At 35.1% G+C, this 23,588-nt stretch overlaps 1 protein-coding gene across 3 annotated transcripts in view; it reads right to left on the bottom strand.

The window, feature by feature from the left end:
- The window catches only part of ANKRD28 (ankyrin repeat domain 28), a 107,544-nt gene that overhangs the window by 6,760 nt on the left and 77,196 nt on the right, over positions 1–23,588 (bottom strand). For all 3 annotated transcript variants that reach the window (XM_057377425.1, XM_057377424.1, XM_057377423.1), the window contains exons 5-17: positions 22,716–22,916; positions 21,978–22,065; positions 18,754–18,896; positions 17,451–17,663; positions 11,393–11,471; positions 10,870–10,984; positions 10,367–10,449; positions 7,942–8,005; positions 6,564–6,632; positions 4,906–5,046; positions 1,831–1,942; positions 1,178–1,204; positions 197–271 (exon numbers count right to left, since the gene is read on the bottom strand). In XM_057377425.1, coding sequence (XP_057233408.1) covers positions 197–271; positions 1,178–1,204; positions 1,831–1,942; positions 4,906–5,046; positions 6,564–6,632; positions 7,942–8,005; positions 10,367–10,449; positions 10,870–10,984; positions 11,393–11,471; positions 17,451–17,663; positions 18,754–18,896; positions 21,978–22,065; positions 22,716–22,916 — 1,410 coding nt within the window. The remainder of the gene's footprint in view (positions 1–196; positions 272–1,177; positions 1,205–1,830; positions 1,943–4,905; positions 5,047–6,563; positions 6,633–7,941; positions 8,006–10,366; positions 10,450–10,869; positions 10,985–11,392; positions 11,472–17,450; positions 17,664–18,753; positions 18,897–21,977; positions 22,066–22,715; positions 22,917–23,588) is intronic.

Raw genomic sequence — 23,588 nt, 5'->3', positions numbered from 1 at the left:
TCACATGAAAGCTGTTCCATGAAGCAAGCGAAATGCAAAAATCATCCTGCATACCTCATTCAGGAATATTAGTACCTATCTTTTAATTTTGTTTATTGTTATTAATGTATTTTGAAAAAAAAAAACAAAACCAGAATGAATAAACTTGTGCAACAACTGTTTGCTAGCAGACGAGTGGTCATCACTAAACACTTACAGCTAAATGCAGTGGGCTTATAGGCGCTCTGTTGTCCGAGTCATTCAGCATGTCAGTACCTGATGTTTCCATCAGCTTAAAGAGAGAAAGTCAAAGTGAGTGCAAAACCCCCTCACCTTTGAAAACACTCAACAATAATTGCTACAGTTTCCCATGCACACAGATTAAAAAATAAAGGAGAAAAAATAGGAAGAATAGTATAGAACAGATCTGCTGATCTTCAACCTTCTACAGAGTTTGAATCAACTGCAACACCACCCCATATTCATGCTCCAAGCGCAGTAGTTTAATTTTGCACCATAATGCAATAATTCAATCAGAAACAAAACTAAAATCAATATTTTTTTTCTGAAGTAGCAATATGAAAGATGAATACAAATGGAAAACAAGGACAGGTGACAGCAGCAGCAGTAGGGAAGAAAACAAGCCCCAAAGAACAAGTAAGCATTTTGATTAGGTGAATAGTCAGCAAGAAAACAATATGAATGGCCAGAAGGTAGCATGGATTTCTCAGAATAGGAAAACATTTCTCAGAGAGAAAAAATGGACTAAAAATCCCAAAAGTGTTACAGTATTAAAATGTTTATGTATATACATTTCTATCTGTGACTTTCAGATGTGTTTTAAAATTTTGATTCTGGGTCTTTTTCAAGACCGTATTTAATTGAGTACATTAGCAGAATTAAAACATWCAAASTGTTTGAAGAACACCAAATACATTAAAACTACATTTTCATTATCACACTTTTATATCATGATCATACAATTGTTTACGAAAAAAAACCCACATGGCTTAGAAAATAATTTCCTGTTTTAAAATTCTAAAGTCCAATTAAATCTAAATTGGAATTAAAATTAAATGATACATTCATGCATTGAAGAAATGGTTGAACAAGTAAAAAAAATAAGCAGTATTTTTAAAATTACATGTTCCTTTTTGCTGTATAGTAGTACTTAAAAAGTAAGAAATAGTACACTTACAACATCTAGAGGCGTTTCGCTTGCAATCTGTAATTAAAAACATTCAGAATTCATGTTTCAATACATTTGAATATAAAAGTGCAATTTTTATAAAAATACTGAAGTTGTGTAACACAATATATCAAATAATATACATATTTTTGCAAAGGGAGCAATAAAAAATGAGCAATAGCCTTATTATGGGAAATTCTATTATGTGGCCATAAGCTACTGTAACTGCATGAACCATTTTATAAGGCATCCTTTGTTTACAGGTTCTCCCCACATTTTCATTTGCTCCTTTCAAATGACATTAATGAAATTTCTTAACACTTCTCTGTGGGATAATTTGTGGTTATTTTATTTCAGCCAGCAAAAAGATTTAGTAGTGTAGTCTAAATTAAGAAAGAAACCAAAATTAATATTCCACATCCTCAACTAGTTATCTCTTCACCTGAGAATTATCAGCTTTTTAAGCCAGTATCTAGCATCTTAGCTCCTCATCTTGCTTCCGCTTTAGGAACACCAAATGCTTAAATTTATCTACACAGAGGCTGCAAAACATTATTGACCCAGCTGACAGGTGAGAGCTGAGGCGGAGGAATCCCCTGGCCACTCCATCATACTCTGTAAGAGCAGCTGTTACACCTTTTATCTATGATGTATTTTCTTACCAATTCAAGGCATAAGCGATGACCGTAAGCAGCTGAATAATGAACTGCATTGTATCCTTGTTTGTCTCGGATCCCAGGGTTGGCATCGTTTCTTAGCAAGTATTCCAGGCACCTATTCAAATTGACATATGCAACCATGTATCTAAATGCTGAATTTCAACTTAATGCTAAGTGATACATTGTTCCAATTCAACTGGAAAATAGAATACAGCACACAGGGACACTGATTTAATGTACAATATTGGCTAGGACTAGAGAAACCAACCTCATTACATCAACTGTAAGGGTCAATCACAAAGCCTTTAAGTTTGAAAGAATTCTCTGCAGACATCCTGCATCTTCTGAGTTGTCTGACTTGGTTAAAACTAGTATTTTCCTCCTAGCTAACACAACTGCAGTTACATTTGCTGGTATCAGTGGTTACTGTTTTGTATGTTTTTTCTGCATTAGCCCCTTCTTCTGTATGTTACACAGAAAGAAGAGAAGCAGTAGCTGAATTATTCATGGAAGGATACAAGAGTAACACACACACACGCACTTCCACTACCAGCCACTATTTTTTTTATTTATTTATACAATAAATACTCAGTTGTTGTCCTACTTCTGTCATTCCTTAGTTTCATTAGAACATGATCACCCCAGTTTCAACCACAGACACTCAGCCAGGAGAAGGAAAAACACAGGACTCAAGTCAGCTCACTCTTTCCCTAGTTTTCTAAGAGACTCCAAATGTTTACAAGCAATAACCCTGCTGTTTCATAATTTTGTCTACCATTTCAGCAATGTTTTCCAAAGTCATTATCATGATCTTGAGCTTGCTGGAGAAGCCATTTGTTTTTGTGAAGTGCACAACAGGTCACCGTGCCTTTTTCTCTCTGGGATCACTAAATACTTTTTTATCAGAAGTGCACTCTCACTTCGATCATTTTTTGCCCAGTATAAAAAATTTTTGCCCAGTATAAATTTGTTTCTTTAAGTAAGAATTACGGCTCTTACATTTCACTAGTCCAATCTTCTAACTTTTCTTTTTAATTTGAATCAGTAATTTTGTGTTAACATTCATGGCTCATTAATAAATGTTACATGTCACTGGCTTTGGCTACATAAATTTCTACAATACACTAAATACACTGCATGGAGCCAAGTCTGCTGAAAATCCTCAAGTACCCAATCTTTCCAGTGCAAACCAGATAATTTTTTTTATGTTTCTTTGCATCCAGAGGATGCAGAGAAAGAGGTTAACTTTGCATCATTTGCATACTTAACTGTCTTCAACAGGTCTCTTAAAAAGGAGATTAATCAAACTTTCTGAAAGATAAATTAAAACTTATTTCCCATGTATTTATTGGTGTACTGTCCATTAGAAAATTCTAAGACAGAAGAAGCACAATTTTTTCCTCCCCTAAGATGCTAGTTATTCTAACTAATTCTGAAATAATGTTTGTCTCTGTAGTCTTGGCAAAATGAGGCTTACTGGTGTTTGTTCCAGATCAAAAGCATTTGTTAAAGATACAAAATAAATACTTTCCAACAGCAATAAACCAGAAAATAATTTTCAACAGAAACACCCCTCTCTAAAATCTGTCTTTAGAGATGTCTGAGCAAAGACCATAAAAACGCACCTAAATATCTTTGGAATTTTATATAGATCGCTTCCTGACATGTTTTTTTCCCAGGTTTTATATTCCAACTCCAGTAACAATTTTTAACTTCATTCCTGTTTTCAATGAACTGAGCAGTACTGGTTTTCCAGCTGTTACTAATCATCTTGCTGCATCAATATAAAAAGCTTCCCCTCAGGCCATTCTGCTTTGCAGCCTGTCTTCCAGAGACCCAAATGTTAATCAGAAGGGTAACAGCCTGTGGGTTGCAGAGATGATGCTTTGAGTTACCTCACAAAGTTCTGCAGTATTATCATCATCATCACTCCTGCTTGTGCCTTTTGTAAAACAGATGGCAAAACGATGTCATCTAAAGAACCATTATAGTCTGGAGGTTTTCAGAGCAACTGTGAAGCTAAAATTAAATAGCTCGACTTGTAAGAGGGCAATTAAAGTAAAATTATCTCAGCAAGCTCCAGCAGSAATTGAAATTATTTCTAAAAAGCAGCAGACAATTTAATTTTGAAATTTGGCTTTACAGAAAAAAGGCATATCCTTCAAATGTAAGTTAAACGGCCATGAAAGTATTCTTTATTTAGCCTTCAAAACACAATCTGTAAGTTATATGCCACCTCATTCCTATTGTTACCTCTCCCTTTAAAAGGTATTAAATGTATTAAAAAAAGACGATTTGGCACAAAGCAGCACTTCCCCAGAGGAGGCGTCACAGTGTGCATGTGGCATGTGATGACATACACCATGACCTGCACGTGTGTGTGTGCACGAGCAAGTGATGTTCTTCTTTACTCCTCAATATATACAATGTCTGGAGCTTAGGTAGACTCATCAGTCTGGTGCTATACATTTTGCATATAAGCACTTAAATTATTAATAAATATGTCAAATATAACCGTTAGAAAACAAACACATGTAAGAGGTCAGTGGGTTTATGAAAAATTCTGGATGCATGTAATCAATAAAAGTGTTACTGCACCATAAAAATTTACACTATCAAGAGATAGCTRTGTTTGGCATTACAACTCTAGTTTACTCAAACATCAAATAGATAAAGCATCTTATATTGAAATGTCAAGTTAATATCCATCCTTCATCAGAATTTGATGAAGGCAAAATGGCCCTACTGCCCACAACTAACTCTATAAACTCCACAAAGGATATTTACTTAAACACTACAAAGCAGATGGGATTAAAAACTCTATTCCCAATTAATTCCTGAATTAGGACATCTGCATTGTAAGACATAAAATTTTTACAATACATTTTCCTGCGCACTTTGTTCCCCTGAAATATTTGTTACATAAAGTCTTTTACATACAATGTACAAACCACTGTCAAATTAAATCTTTAAAAATACAAGAAATGCATTTGGCAAATCTGAAGGCAGAGCACACACAAAATTCACAACTCAAATGCTCCTAATGAGAAAGGCTGTAGTACAAAGCATGTCACTTACTTCCCATCTGTGTCTGATGCAGCTGCATAGTGCAGAGGTGTACAACCCCTCTCATCAAGGTCATTCACACTAGCTCCAGATCCCACAAGGGCAAACAGGCACTGATAATTACAATTGGCAGCAGCATAATGGAGTGGAGTTCTTTAGTACACATTTAAATAAAAAGTACAATGGTAAATAACAGCAAAATAATATTATAGAGACAGAAAAAGCAAAATAAAGTGAAACTTAAATCCTCCTTACATTTTTAAACAAGTATTTGTGGTGAAAAATGCATCATTGCAGTACTAAGGAATAGGGCCATTTTCTAGGGACCACTTAATAATGATTAATATTATATTGGGGATTTATTTGCCAGCCAAAATGTGCATGAACTTTGTATTAAAAAAGCTTCATGTGAATTTTCTTGCATAAACTTTTTTACATTAGAAATACTACTTTCTGTTCATTTTAAGCCACATGGAAAAATATGGACAAATCAAAAACTGCACAACAACTAAACATAGCACAAAYAAAATACAATTGCACAAACAGACATTTTTATTAAACAGATCAGAATTTTGCCTAAGAGAGAAAAACAATATTATTTATTTTTAACTATACTGACATAGCAGAAGCACTGTTAAATATGCTTTGTCTTCTTATAACAAAACCATGAAATATAGTACTGATGTATAATCTCAGAGAAAACTTCAAATACAGAAATAATTCTCTAAATATGCCAGTTTGGCTAAAATTTTGAATGGACCAAGATGACTCAGAACTCCATTTTCTATTTTTAAAAAGAGACTGCTGCTATAAATATCTCGATTTTGAGGAGATACTCAGGGCTCTTTTCCTTAAAATGTCTTTTTCCCATTTCTCCCCATTTTAAACTAGTATTTTCTAGCTCCTGAAATAATTGCTCTATATAACATGAATGTTAAACCAACAGCCAAATCAAACCAACAAGGAACCCTGACTTTTGATGACAAAAGTCATGACAGATAGTTGTTCCTTACTCAGGAGGTAACAGAAGTGGAATTTAAAGCAAAATATAACTTTGGATGTGTAACCTTTTACTTAAGTCCTACTCCTGCTGTTCACATCCTGGAAAAATCATATTTTCCATGATGTGATGTGAGATTTTACATGAGTACTGATCCTGCCATCTAAAGTTAAATAAGCCTATACTAAAAATAGTAATTAATGTCATTCCAAAAGAGTTCAGAGCTCAAAAAGGGAAACAAAAAGGTACAGATATCATGAAATGAAAAAGGTGAAGCAGTTATAATAAAACACTGGGTATTTTAATAAAAGAGCTTAGAAATGACAACAGACTTATAGATTTCACTAATAAATTATTTGGAAAACATCAGTAATGGCCCTGGATGAGAGAAATTGAAACACATTAGATCCATGTAAGGTAGAAGGATTCATAAAAATTACAGCTGAATATGAAACTCGGCCTTGAAAAACAACAGTAAAAACCTACCTATCAAAACATAATTAACAAAATACGTTTGTGACTTTTGATAACCAGCTGAAACACAGTTTATTAGAGACATCATATCATAAAAAACATTTAAACTGAAACACAGACATGGCCACATATCAATAAACTGCTTCTGCAGTACTTTTAACAGTGCTTTACAATATACAAATCTAGAATGTCTTACCTTCCAAATCTGTCCTTTTTGTTGAAGTCTGCACCAGTRTTTAGCAGAAGATTTAGGCACTCCAAATTCCTATTAAATTAATGCACTATTACTTGTGATTGCAAAATTTTATTTCCTTAATATTGGCCTCTACAAATACCAGAACAGCTACACATCTACATCTCCTATGTTATTTTTAATGGAACTGAACTATAATATGGAATTTTTGATAAATACATTTCTGTATGTAAAATAGACTTCATAATTGCTGGACCAAGCCAATAAAGAATATAAATTATTTCAAGACCATATATATAAATTTAATTGATACTAAATGGCATGCATAAAGCACATAAACATGAACTTAATTCAATWAAAAATTCAACTCTTACAAACAAACAAACACTAGCATCTGCATGTCACATGACATGAGCTTTTGTTACCAGCTCAGAGGAAAGATTTTACTGCATATTTTTTAAAGCCAAATGTAAGTTGCAACACATACATTTTGATTTTTAGTGTAATCAATTTTCAATAAAATATGATAATCATAATAGATGYACTATACTGCTTATTGTTTAAACASTATYTTAATGGCTTTCCTAAACTGGAGATGAGTGAGGGAATGTGTCACAAATTATGTGGTTTTTAYATGAAGATAGCATTTTAACCTTAACCACTTGCAACAAGGATGTATCTATCAAGTATTTTTAACTTAGAAAGATTACTAAACAGTATTACTTAAACAACATTCAAACAGAAAAATGAAAATATCAATATCATGGAGTTCTTGTGTCCCACAAAGTGTATCAYGAAATTTATTACCCAATTCTTCCAGGCAACTTTGAGTAGCTGCTATAGAAAACCTACAATACAATAACAATAATCAATATGGATCACAACTCAAGTGATGAGCAAGTAGTTCTGACTACTTCATCCACCTAAACTCTGAAATTTGATWATTGCTTTTAGTTTATTTAGACTGACCTTTAATTTATGGGTCTGGTAAAAAGCAATTTCCCAAAGTTGCTGCTCTCAATCTCATGTCCCACAGTGATCTGAGGTGGGCATGCCATCTTTGAATGCTGCAAATTCTAAAAATTTTATCATCATCGATGGGAATAAAAAAAAAATCAGTTCATCCCCAAACATAAACCTAAGGTAAGGCTGATGATACTTGGACACTGTACTCCAGCAATGACTTATTAGGCTGAACAGTTAATTGATTTTTTTTTTTGGTTTGCAGATAAAATCCATCCTGAAATTATTTTCATGTTTACATAAGTTCCAGGGGGAGAGGGCAGAAAAAGCAGAGAGGAAATAAAAGAAAAAGGAACAAGAATGATTAGGAATTGAGTAAGAAACACTAAATATGAAGCATAAAGGCTTCTTTACACACCCTCCAGCTGCAGCTGCATGGAGACAAGTCCTGCCAAAGTCATCTGGTGTGTCAATGTCAAAACCTACAAAGCAAATATTTTGTAAAATCATTATGTAACATCACCTTTCACAAAACTGCTATCATCTGCTGTTAAGRGAAATGCTTGCTAAGCAAACTTAAYARGTATTTGCAAAAAAAGCACTAAGCATTAAAAATTACTTGATTTGAAACAYGTCCTTGTTATTTACAATGTTTTGAAAAACAGGCATTTAAATAAAACTCAAAGGGATAACATAAAAGACAAGTAGCTGCACTGAGGCCGTGCTCTTTCTCATTCTATCTACCTGCTAATATTTCAATGCAATTTACTACTGARTATCAAATATAGGCAGGTAATATGAAAATTTAAGAATATGCTACAATTGTRCAGAGATTATTAATTTGTGGSGATGTCAGTATTACTAAATACARGAGTTACTTAAATTTTATCCTTGARTWTARTGCTTTAGTYYCAAAGAAAGAACTTTACTGAGCTGCACTGATGGCTGCAAATAGCAGTAAATTACAGAGGAGCTCTTTAAAGAACACTGTAGTTTTCACTTTCCAAAAAGGTTCAGCTGTGGAACTTCMAATCCAAGATCACAAACTTTAACTRTGCAATTCCATATCTAACCATAYATTTTGAYACAAARATTACTATTTAAATCAGGTTTCAAAGCTACATTTTTGGTTTGAGAGAACTACTATACTCTCCTAAGAGTCTTGCTCTTGTGTAATCTAATTTATTTACTAAATCTCCAGGTGTAGTACCTGGAAATGCTTGCATGTTTTTTTTTTTTTTCCTTTTAAGAACTGCTCAACAACAATAAATAATGATCAGCACAAGATGTGTTATTCAAGAACACAATTATTTCAAGACTGTTTCCCTACTCCATATCCCCTAAAAYAGGTTTTATATGCACCACTATGTTCTTATCCCATTTCAATAAGCAACACTGTACAGCAAACAATTTAAYCAATTTGGTTTGAAGAATAGCCTTTGATGCCTTTCCACATCCCTAAGTTGATTGTCTACCATCACTCACTACTTGAATGTCATTCAGTCCCGGGACAAGGCAGATTGGTGACATTTTGTTAAGGCTTGCAATCAAATAYTAATGAATTTAAAAATCAGAGATCTTTAAATTACATAAATGAGACATCTCCCAACCCCAAAAAGGACACATACTCTGCCCATACCAATCCTCACACCAAGAGCACATCCTAAAAGCTCTTAGCAATATCTAGTCTTTCTAGCCTGAAGGCTGAACATACTCTTCAAGCTCTTAWCTGCTCCAGGCTACATTTGTATCCAAGTTTTCTCAATTCATGATTAAGTCACAGAAACCACCTGCAAGTCATCCACATGGTTTCCTTTGCTATGCTGAATCTCCTGTAAGGGCAYAGCTAGCMCAACATCTCATGCAGAAAGGAGAARGAGCCAGTATCCCTCATTTTGAACACATCCAATTGAAATATTTTCAACTAATGGWCAGTTCTTTCCTGAAGTGAATCTTTGTAAGCTTGCCCATGACAGGACAGTAAATAAAAAGCCTTTCCAGCAGATAGTTTTAGTTACATTCCTTGAGTTCCTTCCTCAAGATTCCCTAACAGTATAAAGCTGGGGAAGCAACTTACTACTCTTCTCTTTCCCCAGCTCTCTCCTTTCCACTTATCTTTTTTCAAAAAACATTAAGTGCYTTCAGATTAATATAGAACCATTTAGTTTATTCTTCTTCTGTTCCAGAAGCCTCCTTTGGACAAATCTACTTTCTCAGAATTGCATTGGTTCAAGGAACTCAGGATTCACACAAGATTCTGGCCAACAAGAGGAGTAATGACTTTCCAACATCCCCATCTTCAGGGAGGAGTCAAACATTGAAAGAAAAATGCAGTTTGCRTTGCATTTGATTAACTACATACTACCAATGCAACAGCTTCTTAATGTAGCASTCCACAGAGTCTTCAGAGCAGTAAAAGGTGCCCACTATAGGAATAGACAAGGAATAGACTGATCTGTGTTAAGCTAAAGACATCATGGAAGGGAAATTGGATGCTCCATGAAGTAATAAAAAAAGAATCTCAGTCATTCTCCTTGGAGTTTCATTATGGTCTGAACCAGTCATTCCACTTCTACGGCCAACTTGAAATGCACAAACACAGTATTCAAGAACTTACAAATGCATTATTACAATTTGGATGAATTTTGTTTTACTTATGTCTGCCAAAGGTTGCATTCACTTTAACTATGGACTGTCCATTAAAAAACAAGCACTGGCCCAAAGGTACTAGTAAACTATAAGGATTTCTATGTACCAATGAATTAAGACTTAATTAAAAACTACTCTGTGAAATAAAAAATGAAGTACAAAGCACSTTGCAAGATTTTAAAAGAGTATCCTACCTGATGAGAGGAGCTTTCTGCAGCAGTCTGAAAATCCACTTAATGCTGCCAAATGGAGAGGAAACATCCCATGTATACCCCGCCTAAGATACACCATAATCAGGTATCACAGTTTCATTACAATTAAAATAAAACAAACATGATTGTGTGCCAAAGTGCACACGCATGGTGGGTTCAGCAAAMCACCTAATTAGAATACTGAGTTAACTTCACATCTTAAGCACTTTATTATTCCAAGCTATCAACATGCATTGTCAGTGCAACAGCCTATTAAAACGTTCAAAGCTTTTACTTCAAATACATTAGAGAAAACTATTTAACTTTGTTTTGGTAAAAAATTGTGATATACTGACTAGCTACTTACAAGTACAGTACAGTATAATATACAAAGCATTTCCTRTTTCAAATTGAAGATGATATTAAAAATCATACTAGTCTTGTTAATCTAATAAATACACTTCCAAATTATGACAGCTTGCATTCATGTCAGTAAAGTTACCTACTTTGCAGTGTCAGCACCACTCGTAATCAGAGTGTTGATTAATAGCTCATGGCCATATCTAGCTGCTATGTGCAAAGGAGTATTTCCATTCTTATCTTCACAGTCTATTTCAGCTCCTATAATAAAAAGTAATTACTAAGTAAGGGTATACGTAGGCATGCAGAAACTTTATTAGAAAAATAGCACTGATGATGGTTCAAGTAATGTTATTATTGGTGACTGACCACTTTGGATTTAAAACCTATATAGATTTCAGTGGTAGAGAAAAGCATTTTATTACATAACCTTATGGGACAAACTGTCTACAACATGGGTTATRGAAAACATCTATATGCATTCCTGCATTCTGAAAAGGACATGGCACACCAGTGTAACTCATCAAATTTTATAACAGATAYGCCATATTCCACCACTGTTATTGAACACCAGACATTAAAAAATTCAATATGTTGTTACCAATAGAAAAGGATGAAAATATCCAAACTGGAAAACTTATGACAAAAATACTCCCTCTCCCTTYTTACCATTTTGAATGATGGTTTGGGATCTTGAAAATCTGCCATGGATTGCTGTCATGTGCAAAGGTGTTTTCCCATCTGTACTCTGGAAAAAAAAAAAAAAAATCCTGTGTTTACCTATGGCCAGTAACAGCAATTAGCAATTTATCAGAACTGACAAAAAAAAACCAACAAACCAACAACAAAAAGGACTTGTCTTTCTCCTTTTCTCTCTACACTCCATCATTTAAATAATTTCTGTGCACTTCTGCCAGACAGATGCTGGCAATGACAAGTCAGCATGACATGGCAAGCTTTTCACAAGAGCTGCTCTTAGTCACTCTTTCAGCTGTAAGTGAGAACTCAGGGATGCCCACTCACTCACACTTATGTCCTTAAGATAGTAACTTTCAAGAGAATGATGAGAGCACACAATTTCAGCAACAAGCCTATGTCCAACTCCTCCCCTTCCCAAGGCTAAAACAWAACAATGCTTTGAGTTTGTTTCTTGAAAGAAAGTAGCTGTATTTCGTARAGACGTTTACATATTATATTAGAAGATAACACATTACAAAGTTCATGTGTTTCCTGGAAATTTCTGTAAAATGATGTTTGCAAGCCATTTATCATAAACCCCAAGTAATCCTAGAGTACAACTCTTCAACCCTAGTTGGTACTATACATTTGAAATGCACATCTTAAATGTGCACTTAGTCATTCACCCGGTAAAGACATCCTTGAAGCAGGCCAACRGTAATGCATAAGGAAACTTCAGTTTTTAACAGCTCAATCCCAATGCGCTTACAAACCCATGTTTTTTCTGTTGTTTTTACTTAAGAAATAATTTTCTCTAATACTTATCAAGGTAATGGGAAAGATTTACAGAAAAAGCTCCTATACATGCACTCAAAAAATTGCAAACATGACACAAAAAATCAAAGGACCCTTGAATGAACATGAATACCACACCTACATTTTCAATGATGGCTTTGAACAGTATGAATGGCCACAAAATACAAAGTTAAATTAGACAAAGATGGTAGGGGGAACAAATTATATGAACATATGTATCGAAATATCACAAATTGCTGTCATATGCAAAAGTGTCTTCCCATCTTTCCTCTCCCTTTGACACCAAATGGACCTGGTTCTATGGATGTGTGACTGAAAGTCTGCGGGAGACCCTTTTACGGATGGACAGGGAATTTTTCATTACATCACTGCCCAGAGCAGCATAACAACACAATTATGTGAAATACTGTCTAAGTATTTCTGAATAAGACTGAAAAAATAAAACTGAAAGATGAAAAAATAAAACACTTGATAAGGAAAGTCAAATTATCTCCAGATCTGCCAGCTAGCAGATTATTTTGACCACAAATCATCCAAGACAACATCCACATATCCATAGCAGATGTAAATAAACACWGAAAATGGGGTTGAAATCCTCTTGAGGAATTAGACAATCAATTTTCATTCAGTCATTAGAGGCCTTAAGAAGAGGCCAAATAAACACACCGTAAGTGACAACTTCCTGAAGCAATCTCTGTGTTCCGATTTTCTTTCATCATTCTCCCTACAGTTTAGTTCTTGTCTCTTTATCCAACTATTAACAGTCKCTGTGTCCAATTACTTTAAAACAACTGTTGGACATCTGGTGACCTTCCCCTTCACTTCTATCCTCCTTTAACCTGAAGAATCTATAGAATCTATTAATTTAAAGGACAAATATCATAYAGAATAAGCTTAGTGAATTAACAGACAAGAATTCCAGCACTCAGATGAAAGCAGCCTGCAGTCCCACTGGCTTAGACGGGATAAATGTGTATCTCAGAGGAAGGCTAATGAAGAGGAAGAAGATGGAGMTGAAAAATGATAGATCTAATAATGCACCTTACAAAGACATAGGAATARCCTAAGATGACAGTATTAGACACTGAAGAACACTGTGGTTAAGCAAGAACCCTCACAAGAAAACTTCAKTAAGATCTTGCAAAGAACAGCAAAATAAGCTACGTAATAATAGCTAATAACAGCAAAATATTTTTCCACTTATAAATGGAAAAAACACAGTACAATCAATAAGAGATTTTTAGATTTACTCTGTTCAAATTTACTTAAAAATRSACTTAAYATAGATTTCTAWGACAATGGATTTTATGAGARTGGCTCTCTCATGTSTAACAGTCTCAGGTTCCTGTCCAACCCAGGAATAACACAATGTACAATTGTCTATCAACATTTAAACAYACAATAGGTATAAAATTAAATTAAGATAATTCCTATGTTGAAGCTGAACTGCTAGGTATAGGATGCATTCAGAATTCCCTTCTAAGACGCTGCCACTAGGAAAGGATATACAGGATCAGAACCAGTAGCCAAGTATTTCTTTAAACAATGAAATATCAAGGCTCTATTAAGCAAATCACTATTTGCTGAGATGCCAGGAGGTTGGACTSCATAAGCAGGGAGGTCTCTTCAAAACTTTTGTTTCAGCTTCCCTTTCTTTATGCCTTTAAGGTCTTCTATCTAAACATCAAGCTAACCACAACTATGTGATTTAACAAGATCAGACAGGATCACAGCACATGACAGGACATTAGCTTTGGGCTAATGATAACTTTTGTTGTCTTCACTGAAACTCAGCTAAATGTGGTAATAGGAAAGAAATCATCCAATTCTCCTCTATCACTAGAGAAAACATATCCACAAAATACTTAGATTATATAAAATTTGCTAAGAACAGTAATTGTTATTAGGCAAGTAATACACAGCACAAGGTGTCCTACTGCGTGTGATTACCCACGCATTAACTGTACTCAGACTACTGAACTTCACTGAGGGAGAGGAAATGTGGGTCTATCATGTTGCAGCATTCCTCCAAGTGAAATCTCCCCCTAGCAACAATTCTTATGTTCTAGTACTACCAATGGAAATACAAAACTTCTTCTATTTAGGTCACTGAATTTTCAAGCAGCAATGGGGTCCATAAAACAATTAATATGGTCCCATTACATACTCCTTTCAATGTGTTCATCCATGCATGGAAATCCTGAATAGTGAGGAGSGAGTGCTGCAATAATGAGCAATACTTAACAAGATTCACTGTTCTACAGTGGACACTAACAAGGCTATGAAAACAAGTAGGAAATTATGTCCAGAGGTGATAAAAAGCATATAACATAGTTGTACTGTTCTATTACCTTCTGCTACATAATCCCTTTTTTRGATGAGGCCAACACTCACAGATATGCACAAGAACTTACCCTCTATCTGCCATCAAGAATAAGTGTTTCCCTTTTGCTCTCCCCACTAAGTCATCCACAGCACAAAATACTTTAACAGTACTGTCTAGTCTGCACCTAGACTACAGTTCAAATCCACTGTTACCTCTAAAACCATAGAAACAGTTGCACATGAGAGGAAATACTGAATCAGCTTACAGAAGTAATATAAGTATGATGAAAAATAGAGCTTACAAACATTTTAAGAATTACTCTGAACTTCARCTTCAGTATTTGGAAGTTGAACAGCCTTGGTTGCAATAAATATTTGGTAAGAACACCTTAATTCCATCTCATTTTAAATCCACAATTCATTCTTAGTTACACAACATATTCTATTTTTTTACGGATTGCTCCTCTAATTAAATCCAAGATTATCTTTATAGGCCTTTCCAGGGAAGTAGAAGTTGACTGGGAAATGATGTCCTTTTGCCTCAGTTCTTGCACTTTTCAACAGTGCAAGTGYTAAGTTTGCATATGCAAAGTAAGGCTGTTCATGCCTCCAGGTGTAAATTACAGGCCAAATTCAGTCATGCTGGTGTAAATCCACATAAATTCTACTAACAGAATTATAACAGAAACACCTTGATGAGGAAAAAGCACAAATGCTGTTTTCAAGCTATAATTGCTTAAAATCCCACACAGCCCTACTTGCTTAATTTTGCACTTAAGAGTTTCAATACACACTAAATCAACACATTTTAATTACAACCAACCTATAGCTAAAGCTACTAATGCTGTTTCTGAAATGGAGTCCTGCCCAATTCTTTCTTCTACATCAGAAATATGCACAAAGTCACGAAMCCTTGCAGCCCTGCATTTASAAAAACAGTAATTCTTGGCTTGTTMMTATTTTTCATAGCATCATACAGTTTGGGTTGAAAGAGWSCCTAAAGATCTGGTTCCAAMCCCACTAGCAGGGGGAGGGACAACTTCCACTAGAATGAGTATCTCAAAGCCCCATCYASCCTGGCWTCGAACACTTTCAGGGATGGGGCACCCAYAGCTYCTCTGGACACCCTGTTCCAATGCTTTAACACCCTCACAGTAAAGAATTTCTTCCTAATATCTAATCTAACCYTACCCTTGAAGTCTGAAGCTATTTCCCCTTGCCCTGTAACTCCACGCCCTTGCACCAAATCCCTCTCCAATTCTCTTGCAGGCTCCCTTCAGGCACTGGAAGGTGCTRYAAATTCTCTTTTGTTCTTATTTGYGTGAGTATCATATGAATACAATCATTAGTGTATTTAACACTGTGGGATTATTTTCATGGCAGACSACACTTTACTGAAAAATGATGTTCCAAGAATGTAGGACAAAAGTCAGCCAGCGCTGCAACACTGAACACTCAGTCATGCAGCCGGGGACGTTATGCAGAGCAGAAAGCTGGCAACAAAAATAAATGGACTGTGACCTGGATATTTTAGGATAAGTTGGCACTAAACCCTGTAACACAGCCCCTTACTTCTGCAGGGAACTCTGGTGATGAATTTTTCCACAAACGAGTTGTGTACATTTTCATTAAATGAGTTGCACATCTAAATATATGTAAGTGAGCAGGAACATACATTTAGGATTTTTCCACACCAAAAGGCTTATTTTTAAACCACTCCCAAATTTTCAGTTGACTATGAGTTTTGTACTAACAATAGATATAAAATTRTATTTTGGAATTAGTTAGCCAAAAATCAGCATGAATCACTGCAAAAATCACTGCTTACATGAAGTGAACCACAAACCCCAAGATTTTTAACACAAATGTCAGCCATGCCAATATCACCTCCTGCACAGACTGTGCTGAAATTCAAGCATAAACCTGTATTAAGCAGTTTTTTCTCCACTTTTTCCCAAGAAATTAAWCAACAGCTAATTCTCTTCATACTACATGTGGGTGATATTTCAGGCATCCAGATATTTTGCCACCTGGACTCTTAATTCCATATATCCACTTCGCTCAGCCTGAAACCTGCCAAGACACCAGATACTGCACTAARTATTTCTGAACACACGTAAGTTCTCATTACTAAAGTAAAAATCAACATAATAATAAACAGAAGGTCTTACATCTCTCTCACAYATCTCAAGACCTTACCCTACACACTTCAGAAGACAATAGAAGAGACARTTTCCTTTGAAACTTGCTTGTTTTAAATTCTGCCTACAATAAAATCAGATTTTAAGGAACATTCTGCAGTCAAAGAACTATGACCAAGTGGGGAAGTGAAATGTATACWGACTCTGCTCAGTAATTATGGAGTAATTATAACACCAGCTGTTAAGACTTTCCATTGACCTCATCTACTTATATCTGTTTTTAAAACACCCTTCCAAAATCTCTCTGACTAGTTAGATTCTAAGATTTTATCATCTCTTCAACTGCTCCAGCTATTAGCCTGTTCATACACATTTCCCTGAAATATCCTTGATTTCATTCATGTTACTTATTTATAAGAAAATCATGTACTTTTGCATTTTTTCAAATTATTTGCTCTTATATATATGGCTAGACTAGGGAAAACAAATCATGCTGAATTCTGACATTTAAAAGCAATTGAGATTGACCAGATAATATTGTCATTCTTCATCCTTTTGGGCTATATAATACATCCCACTGAGGTTTCCAGATTCAGATCAAGTTTCCTGAAGCAACACACCGGCTCACTGTAGCACTTTTCACACAAATACTCCATCCATCAYTGGGAACATCTCCATGTTATCAGAAAAGTATTTTTGAAAAACCTACCTCTGACAAAGATGTACAACATTTTTAAGTGTGAATAGATGGCTTTGGATACACCTACCTTTATATTTACATCTGCTCCATTGCAGACCAAGAGCTCTAAACACAATGCTCCATGTGTCGAYGCAGCAGCAAAGTGCAAAGGTGTAAACCCCTTCTCGTTCACTTGATTTACATTAGCACCACAGTCTATGAGTTCATTCACTACAACATCTTGCCCGTTGTAACAAGCTACATGGAGAGGAGTATTTCCATAGGCATTTGGCTCGTTCATCTATCAGAGGAAAAAAAAAAACCAAGATTAGTTAGTAGGCAAAAAGTTGTACTTAATGAAGCATTTAATGCAATAAAAAAAAATAAAAATTCATGTCATGAAATTATGTTTTGGCACTCTTCAAAACCAGAAATTAAAAGCAAGTTMTGGACATAGCATTTTGATTGAGATCTGTGTACTGGGGAAGAGTATGATTACTTTACAAGTGAGCCAACCTCCTCCAATTGTCTCCATGCCTGYTTCCTGTATGCAACTTAAGAGAACACACACACAGCAAAAATRTTAACTGTGGCAATTTGTGCAGACACTACATACAAAGCATAGCACGGACCTCTATAAAACAGCATTGCAAGTTTTCCTTAAAAACAGAAGTCACTTAGACTTCGTGTGTGTGTGTGTGGGTATGTGTACATATGGAAACAGAATTTCTTGTTGTATACAACATGATGTTGAATTCTGATGTGCTTTTCAATACAGAGCTTGGATTGCACTCTCCAGCCTTGCAAGACTGAAATTTGATCCACAATATAGATTTCTTCACAGTTGCACAGTTTCCTGTTAACACACTTTCTAAAGGCAGGTACTGTAGACCCTTCTAATTTATTTTGCATTACAATATTAATATGGCCTCACTTACTGTAGTATTGAAGTTTCTCACAATTTTTAGTATTTTCTAAAATTTATGTCATGCAGGAAAGTCAGTACCATCTATATTTTACCAACTAAAGCAAAAGTATTTTATTTCCTGCACTTCAAAAATGATTGTGTGGCAAAGCTAGGATCGGAATTCCTACTTCCTGACTTCCAGTCCAATGAATTAAGAGCAAGAAATATCAAATAAACAAAAAGCCCTAGTAAATACACATTTATTTTCAAATTATTGTACAAAATCTGCAAGGCTTTTAAGAAGGTTTTCTCTTAGTGGAGAAATGAGCGCTTAGAAAAGAAAAAGTAGTATTTACAGAGATCTTCATTCACGTACTTTCACTGTATCACAATCTGTCCCTAAATAAACAGTGTGCTACAGTACMAACAAAGCATTTCAAACAATAGAAAAAGTATTTCCCCCCTTCATTTTATTTTTCCTTACATCAACTCCAAGATCCAGAAGATATTTGACTACACTAATCATCCCACTAGATGCTGCAGCATGTAAGGGTGTATATGATTTCTTGTCTTTGCATGTCACTTCAGCTGTATGGGTCACGAGTAATTTCACAACTTCAATATGACCTAAAATAATAAAGACAAATAAAATAAAGCATCATYTTTTATTAACCAGTACAGGATCATAAACTTAATAATTCTACAATTGTTATAACAAGATCAAAACATTATTCCTTTGTACCTAATRCGGAAAATAAAGAATGGTTCTTCTTTTCTAATCCTGTAATGAACTATAAAAGCAACATAAATTAATTAGCTCCACACACCACACCCAACAACCATAGCATTTACACTATAAAAATAAATTTTTATACTCAAGACACAGTCTTGTCTTCTGCTTACACAGCGGTTTTTTTTGAAGGGTTTTTTTTTGACGACTTGAGAACTAGAGAGGCAAAGTAACTTTATAATTATTACATTTTTACTGCAAATTTACATTAACTACTCGAGAGACAAGGTGACTGTCAATCTTACACCATCACTCCAATTCCTAACACGCCCATAAAGATTTTTAAATCTTACASTGAAACTTTGAAAAGTAGATGCAAATACAAAAAGAAGGAAATATTCTATTTTTACATAAAAATGTATCCCCACCCAATCCAACTTCCTTTACCCGCAAAGCATTTAAAATGTTAAGTGACATCATACAAGATTTAGCAAAGCTCTATTTTCAAGACTGACTCAGATGGTCTTTGAGGAACTGTAGCCTTATAAAAGCATCAACTGCTCTCCTAAGACAGTGGAAGGAGAGTAAGAGTCCAGTTGAGATCTTGAAGAAGGCATGACATGGGGGAAGTTCCAGGTGGAAAAGAGAAGAGAGAGCAYGGAGCCACCCTTGAAGCAGTGTGCAGTAGCTGTCACTGCCATCTTTGGCCCAGGGACACCAACACCAACAGCCACCACTGCTGCAAAGGGCAGTGAGCTTTTCCCTTCCACGCCCACACGCTTCTCCACAGCTACTAAGAAGCCATGAAAACAGGGTAACCGAATTTTTGCTTGYTGTTAATTTAACTGCCAAACAAGTCCTCACTGAAAACACAGGGGCAGTCATGACAAAGTCTGCAGAATAAAGAAGTACACCAGTAAAGAGTTTAACATACCGCAACACACTTGGTGCTTTACCTTTGTAACTGACCCATACAGGCACGTGGGACTCTTTATCTTTCAAGTGACRCCCTTACCTTAGTTAAAGAAGTGATGAGGGGGACACTGAATACTTTAGTTTATACTTATCCAGTCAGRCAGCTAAGTAGAAAGTATCATATCCACCTTTCAGTTTAAGTGTTTCACAAAGAGTGTGGGTCTTTGCTTTTTAAGCATTTAAGAGAATTTGCAAAAGTTTGAATAGSAAGTGCGTGCCCAAAGGAATACAGACAGAGCTATTTTTATATACATTCAGACACTGTGATAGTTACATTCTACTGCATACCCAACAGCATACAAAACACCATTTCACAGATCTATACCAAACAAAACTKTAAGACTCTACCAGAGCAACATGAAGCGCTGCAATATTTCACTTCTTAATTACGTCAGTATAGTAGGAAAGAAGGGAAACAGAAATGCAAACATGATACTCATCTTCTGACCCAAATACAATGGAGAAAAGAATGAAAACGAGAGATAGACGTACAAAAGATATTGACAGCAATGAAAGAAATAGAGACAGTGAACCGAACAGTGTCAGAAAAAAAACTTTAAAAGATAAAAAACAACAACAAAAAAAAAAACCCTGACCTGGTTTGAAAATGCAAGCAGCGATCAGTGGAAGACTCTCAAAGAGAAGAGCAAGGTACTTGATGTGAGAAGTGCTGCAGAGAAATCCCTGTGCACCAATGAGGGCAACACCAGCACACAGGAATGTAAGTCCATTTCAGTCGCAGCTTTGCAGCTGGACAGCAATGGAGTCGGGTGAAAAGCAGGAAGGAAGCTAAACAATGGACATAACCTTAGAAAGTTATTTATAGTAGAGTGACGAAAACCACAACTTTTTTATTTTATGGTCAGTTTTACATGGTGGAAAAGCTTTTAAGGTTTTCTTTAAACAATTAGAGCCATGTACAATGGCTCTAAATTGTGAGAGAGAATGTTGTAATTTTTTTCTTTGATTGAACACTTCCAAAAGTTTTTGCTTCCCTATTGTCTACAAGCATACTTAGGTAGAGTGACATTGGTTAAATTACRTTTTTCCTGCCCAAACACTGTTCATTAAGTTTCCTGTAAATAGCCTACAAAATAGCACTAATTAAAACTGGAATAAATGTAGCTTATCTGAAAAACAGAAGACTTCTCTCATGTAGGTAAGCACRAGTCAGATGTCTCTGGCCTCTCACTGACTCTTGTCAGTTCTCTGACATTGCATGCACAAATTTCATTCAACAAAATTTTGCAAACATTCACCTTCAGTGAGTCGCTGGACAGACTCACAAACATTGCTTTGCAGACCGAAGTACATTAAAAACGCAAAATATTGTGAAGAACATTAGAATAATAATGAAGATTGTTCTTTAATTTCTGGGGTATCAMGTACTGGTATCAGTACCCAAAGTGCAATCTCATCCAGCTTCAAATAATAAATTAAGAGTACTAATGCTGTGCTGATGACTTCATAATTCACTGGCACATTCAATTATTTTCAAGTCTGATAAAAGGCAAAGAAGAACATTACTCTGACAGTATTGCCAGGGCATTGATCAAGACAATGAGAACATTAATTATCCACTCCTGGAATAAGAATGGCAAGGCAAGAATTTTAGTTTCAGAGATGAAATATTCATTGAAAAGACAATCCCCAAGGTTGTTGTAACAGTCCTCTGTTTGAGGTGCCCACTGAATATGTTGCTAACTTTTCACTTAGCATTACTGCAAATTTTTTCACCTATTACTAGACTTGCTGACTGAAGAAYATAGTCCTTTCTTTTTAAAGAACAAAACTACTTACCTTTTCTTTTTACAACAAATTGATTTTCCTCACCACAAAATACACATTTACAAGGCAATTTGAACCACACTATTTGTGTTTTTTTGGCAGACACAACTTCAATGCTTACGTTGCAAATGCTTTTCCTAGAAATAYGTAAAACCACTAAACACCAGATGATATTTTTGTTACTGTAGTATTAATCAACTGAAATACATACATACCCATATATGCTGCCCAGTGTATAGCTCGTCTGTCTTTCTTGTCAAATGCATTAATATTGGCCCCTCTAGACAATAGTAAGCTGACCATCTGAGAAAAAGAGAAAGAAGAGAAATCTTCTATTAATTATGGAAAATTTTGCTTCAACTAAGAAAACCACAGAAGAAAACAAAAATTTATGTGTTTTCAGAGGATTTAAATGTGTTGGGTTTTAAATATTCTATAAATTTGAAAAAACTGGCTGTTACAATGAGGTGACTATAAAGAACACAAAACTTGATGTCAACAGAAACATTTCTCGGTTCAATATGGTAAAGGCACAAAATCTTTCAAATTTTCAGGTTATTATTAAGTGACTAGGGAGTTAGAGCTTATTACATGTATTTCCTCCACATTTCAGTGACAACGTATTCCGAATGTTCACTATTTACTGAACAGAAAAATATCCTGGTTTTTCCATTTTATATTTACCTGTTAGTAATTTAACATCTCTTAACAAATTTGCTTCCGCTATAAGAAAAGCAAACACTGTAATAACCTTCCAACTGAATGATGTAACATTTATTTTTCACAACTTTTCTGCATAGAGATGCATACAAAAACCAAATTCAAATACAAAATACGGGCTGGGGCTTTTAGAGGGAATGGGGGAGAAATGGTTTTAAAGTCATTAATAAAACACCAGGAATGTGAGRGACAGAATGATGAGTGGGAAACAAGTTAAGAAAATTCACTTTTACCTCAACGTGTCCACTGAAGGCTGCATGATGCAATGCAGTTCTGCCTGCTCGATCAGACACATTTACATTGCTTAGGAGAGGCACCAAAGCTTCAGCACACTTCACAGCTTTGTTTGCAGCTGCTATATGTAGGGGTGTCTGCCAGTTTTTATCACGAGCATTGACATCTGCTGAATGCTTTAACAACACCTGAACAGCATCCTGAAAGCATTTACAGAAAARCCAAGCCACTTAGTAAAGACCAGAAATGACTGTCTTGGATTTAAGGACAATACAGTGGAATACAACTCTTTACAATTTTTTCGTATACAAACATAAKCTTCGGGACACTTCGGGATTTTAACTTTATCATAAATCCAAACTTGGAGATGTTCTCAAGGACATGAATGATTTAACCAAATTAACTATTTCCAGGTCTTTTATCCAGTTCCTTAAGCCACATGAAAAATGGTTTTGCCATCACAATTTATTTCCAACGTTTAATAAACCACTCCAGGATTTCTTCCATTAATGGAATCCTTAGCCAAGGATTAATGAAGTACTATGAACTGATAATAAATTTTATGACAGATAATCAATTGCCAAGCAAAGTTTTTCAACTGTATAAATGGCAAACCCCAGGTTCTTAAATGTACATTTAGAGAACCACAGATAAAACAGGTCACGGTTRCAAAAAGTTTCAACATAGAGTGTTGCAAAACTCCTGAAAACCGTTTTAAAATATTGCACTGAATTCTATCGCTCAAAATGATTATTCATTTCCTTTTGTTAAAAGTACAAGCTGTGAAAATTTGACAAATAAGACTCTAATTTTTACAGCAAGATAAACAAATCCCACTAAAATATGCACATGCAATTGGAATGCATAAAAAA

Source organism: Malurus melanocephalus, unplaced genomic scaffold, assembly GCF_030028575.1.
Source record: "Malurus melanocephalus ecotype Western Australia unplaced genomic scaffold, MMel_1.1 scaffold_315, whole genome shotgun sequence".
Lineage (NCBI taxonomy): Eukaryota > Metazoa > Chordata > Aves > Passeriformes > Maluridae > Malurus > Malurus melanocephalus.
Note: the sequence above shows the minus strand (reverse complement) of the source record. Positions and strands in the feature narration are given on the sequence as shown.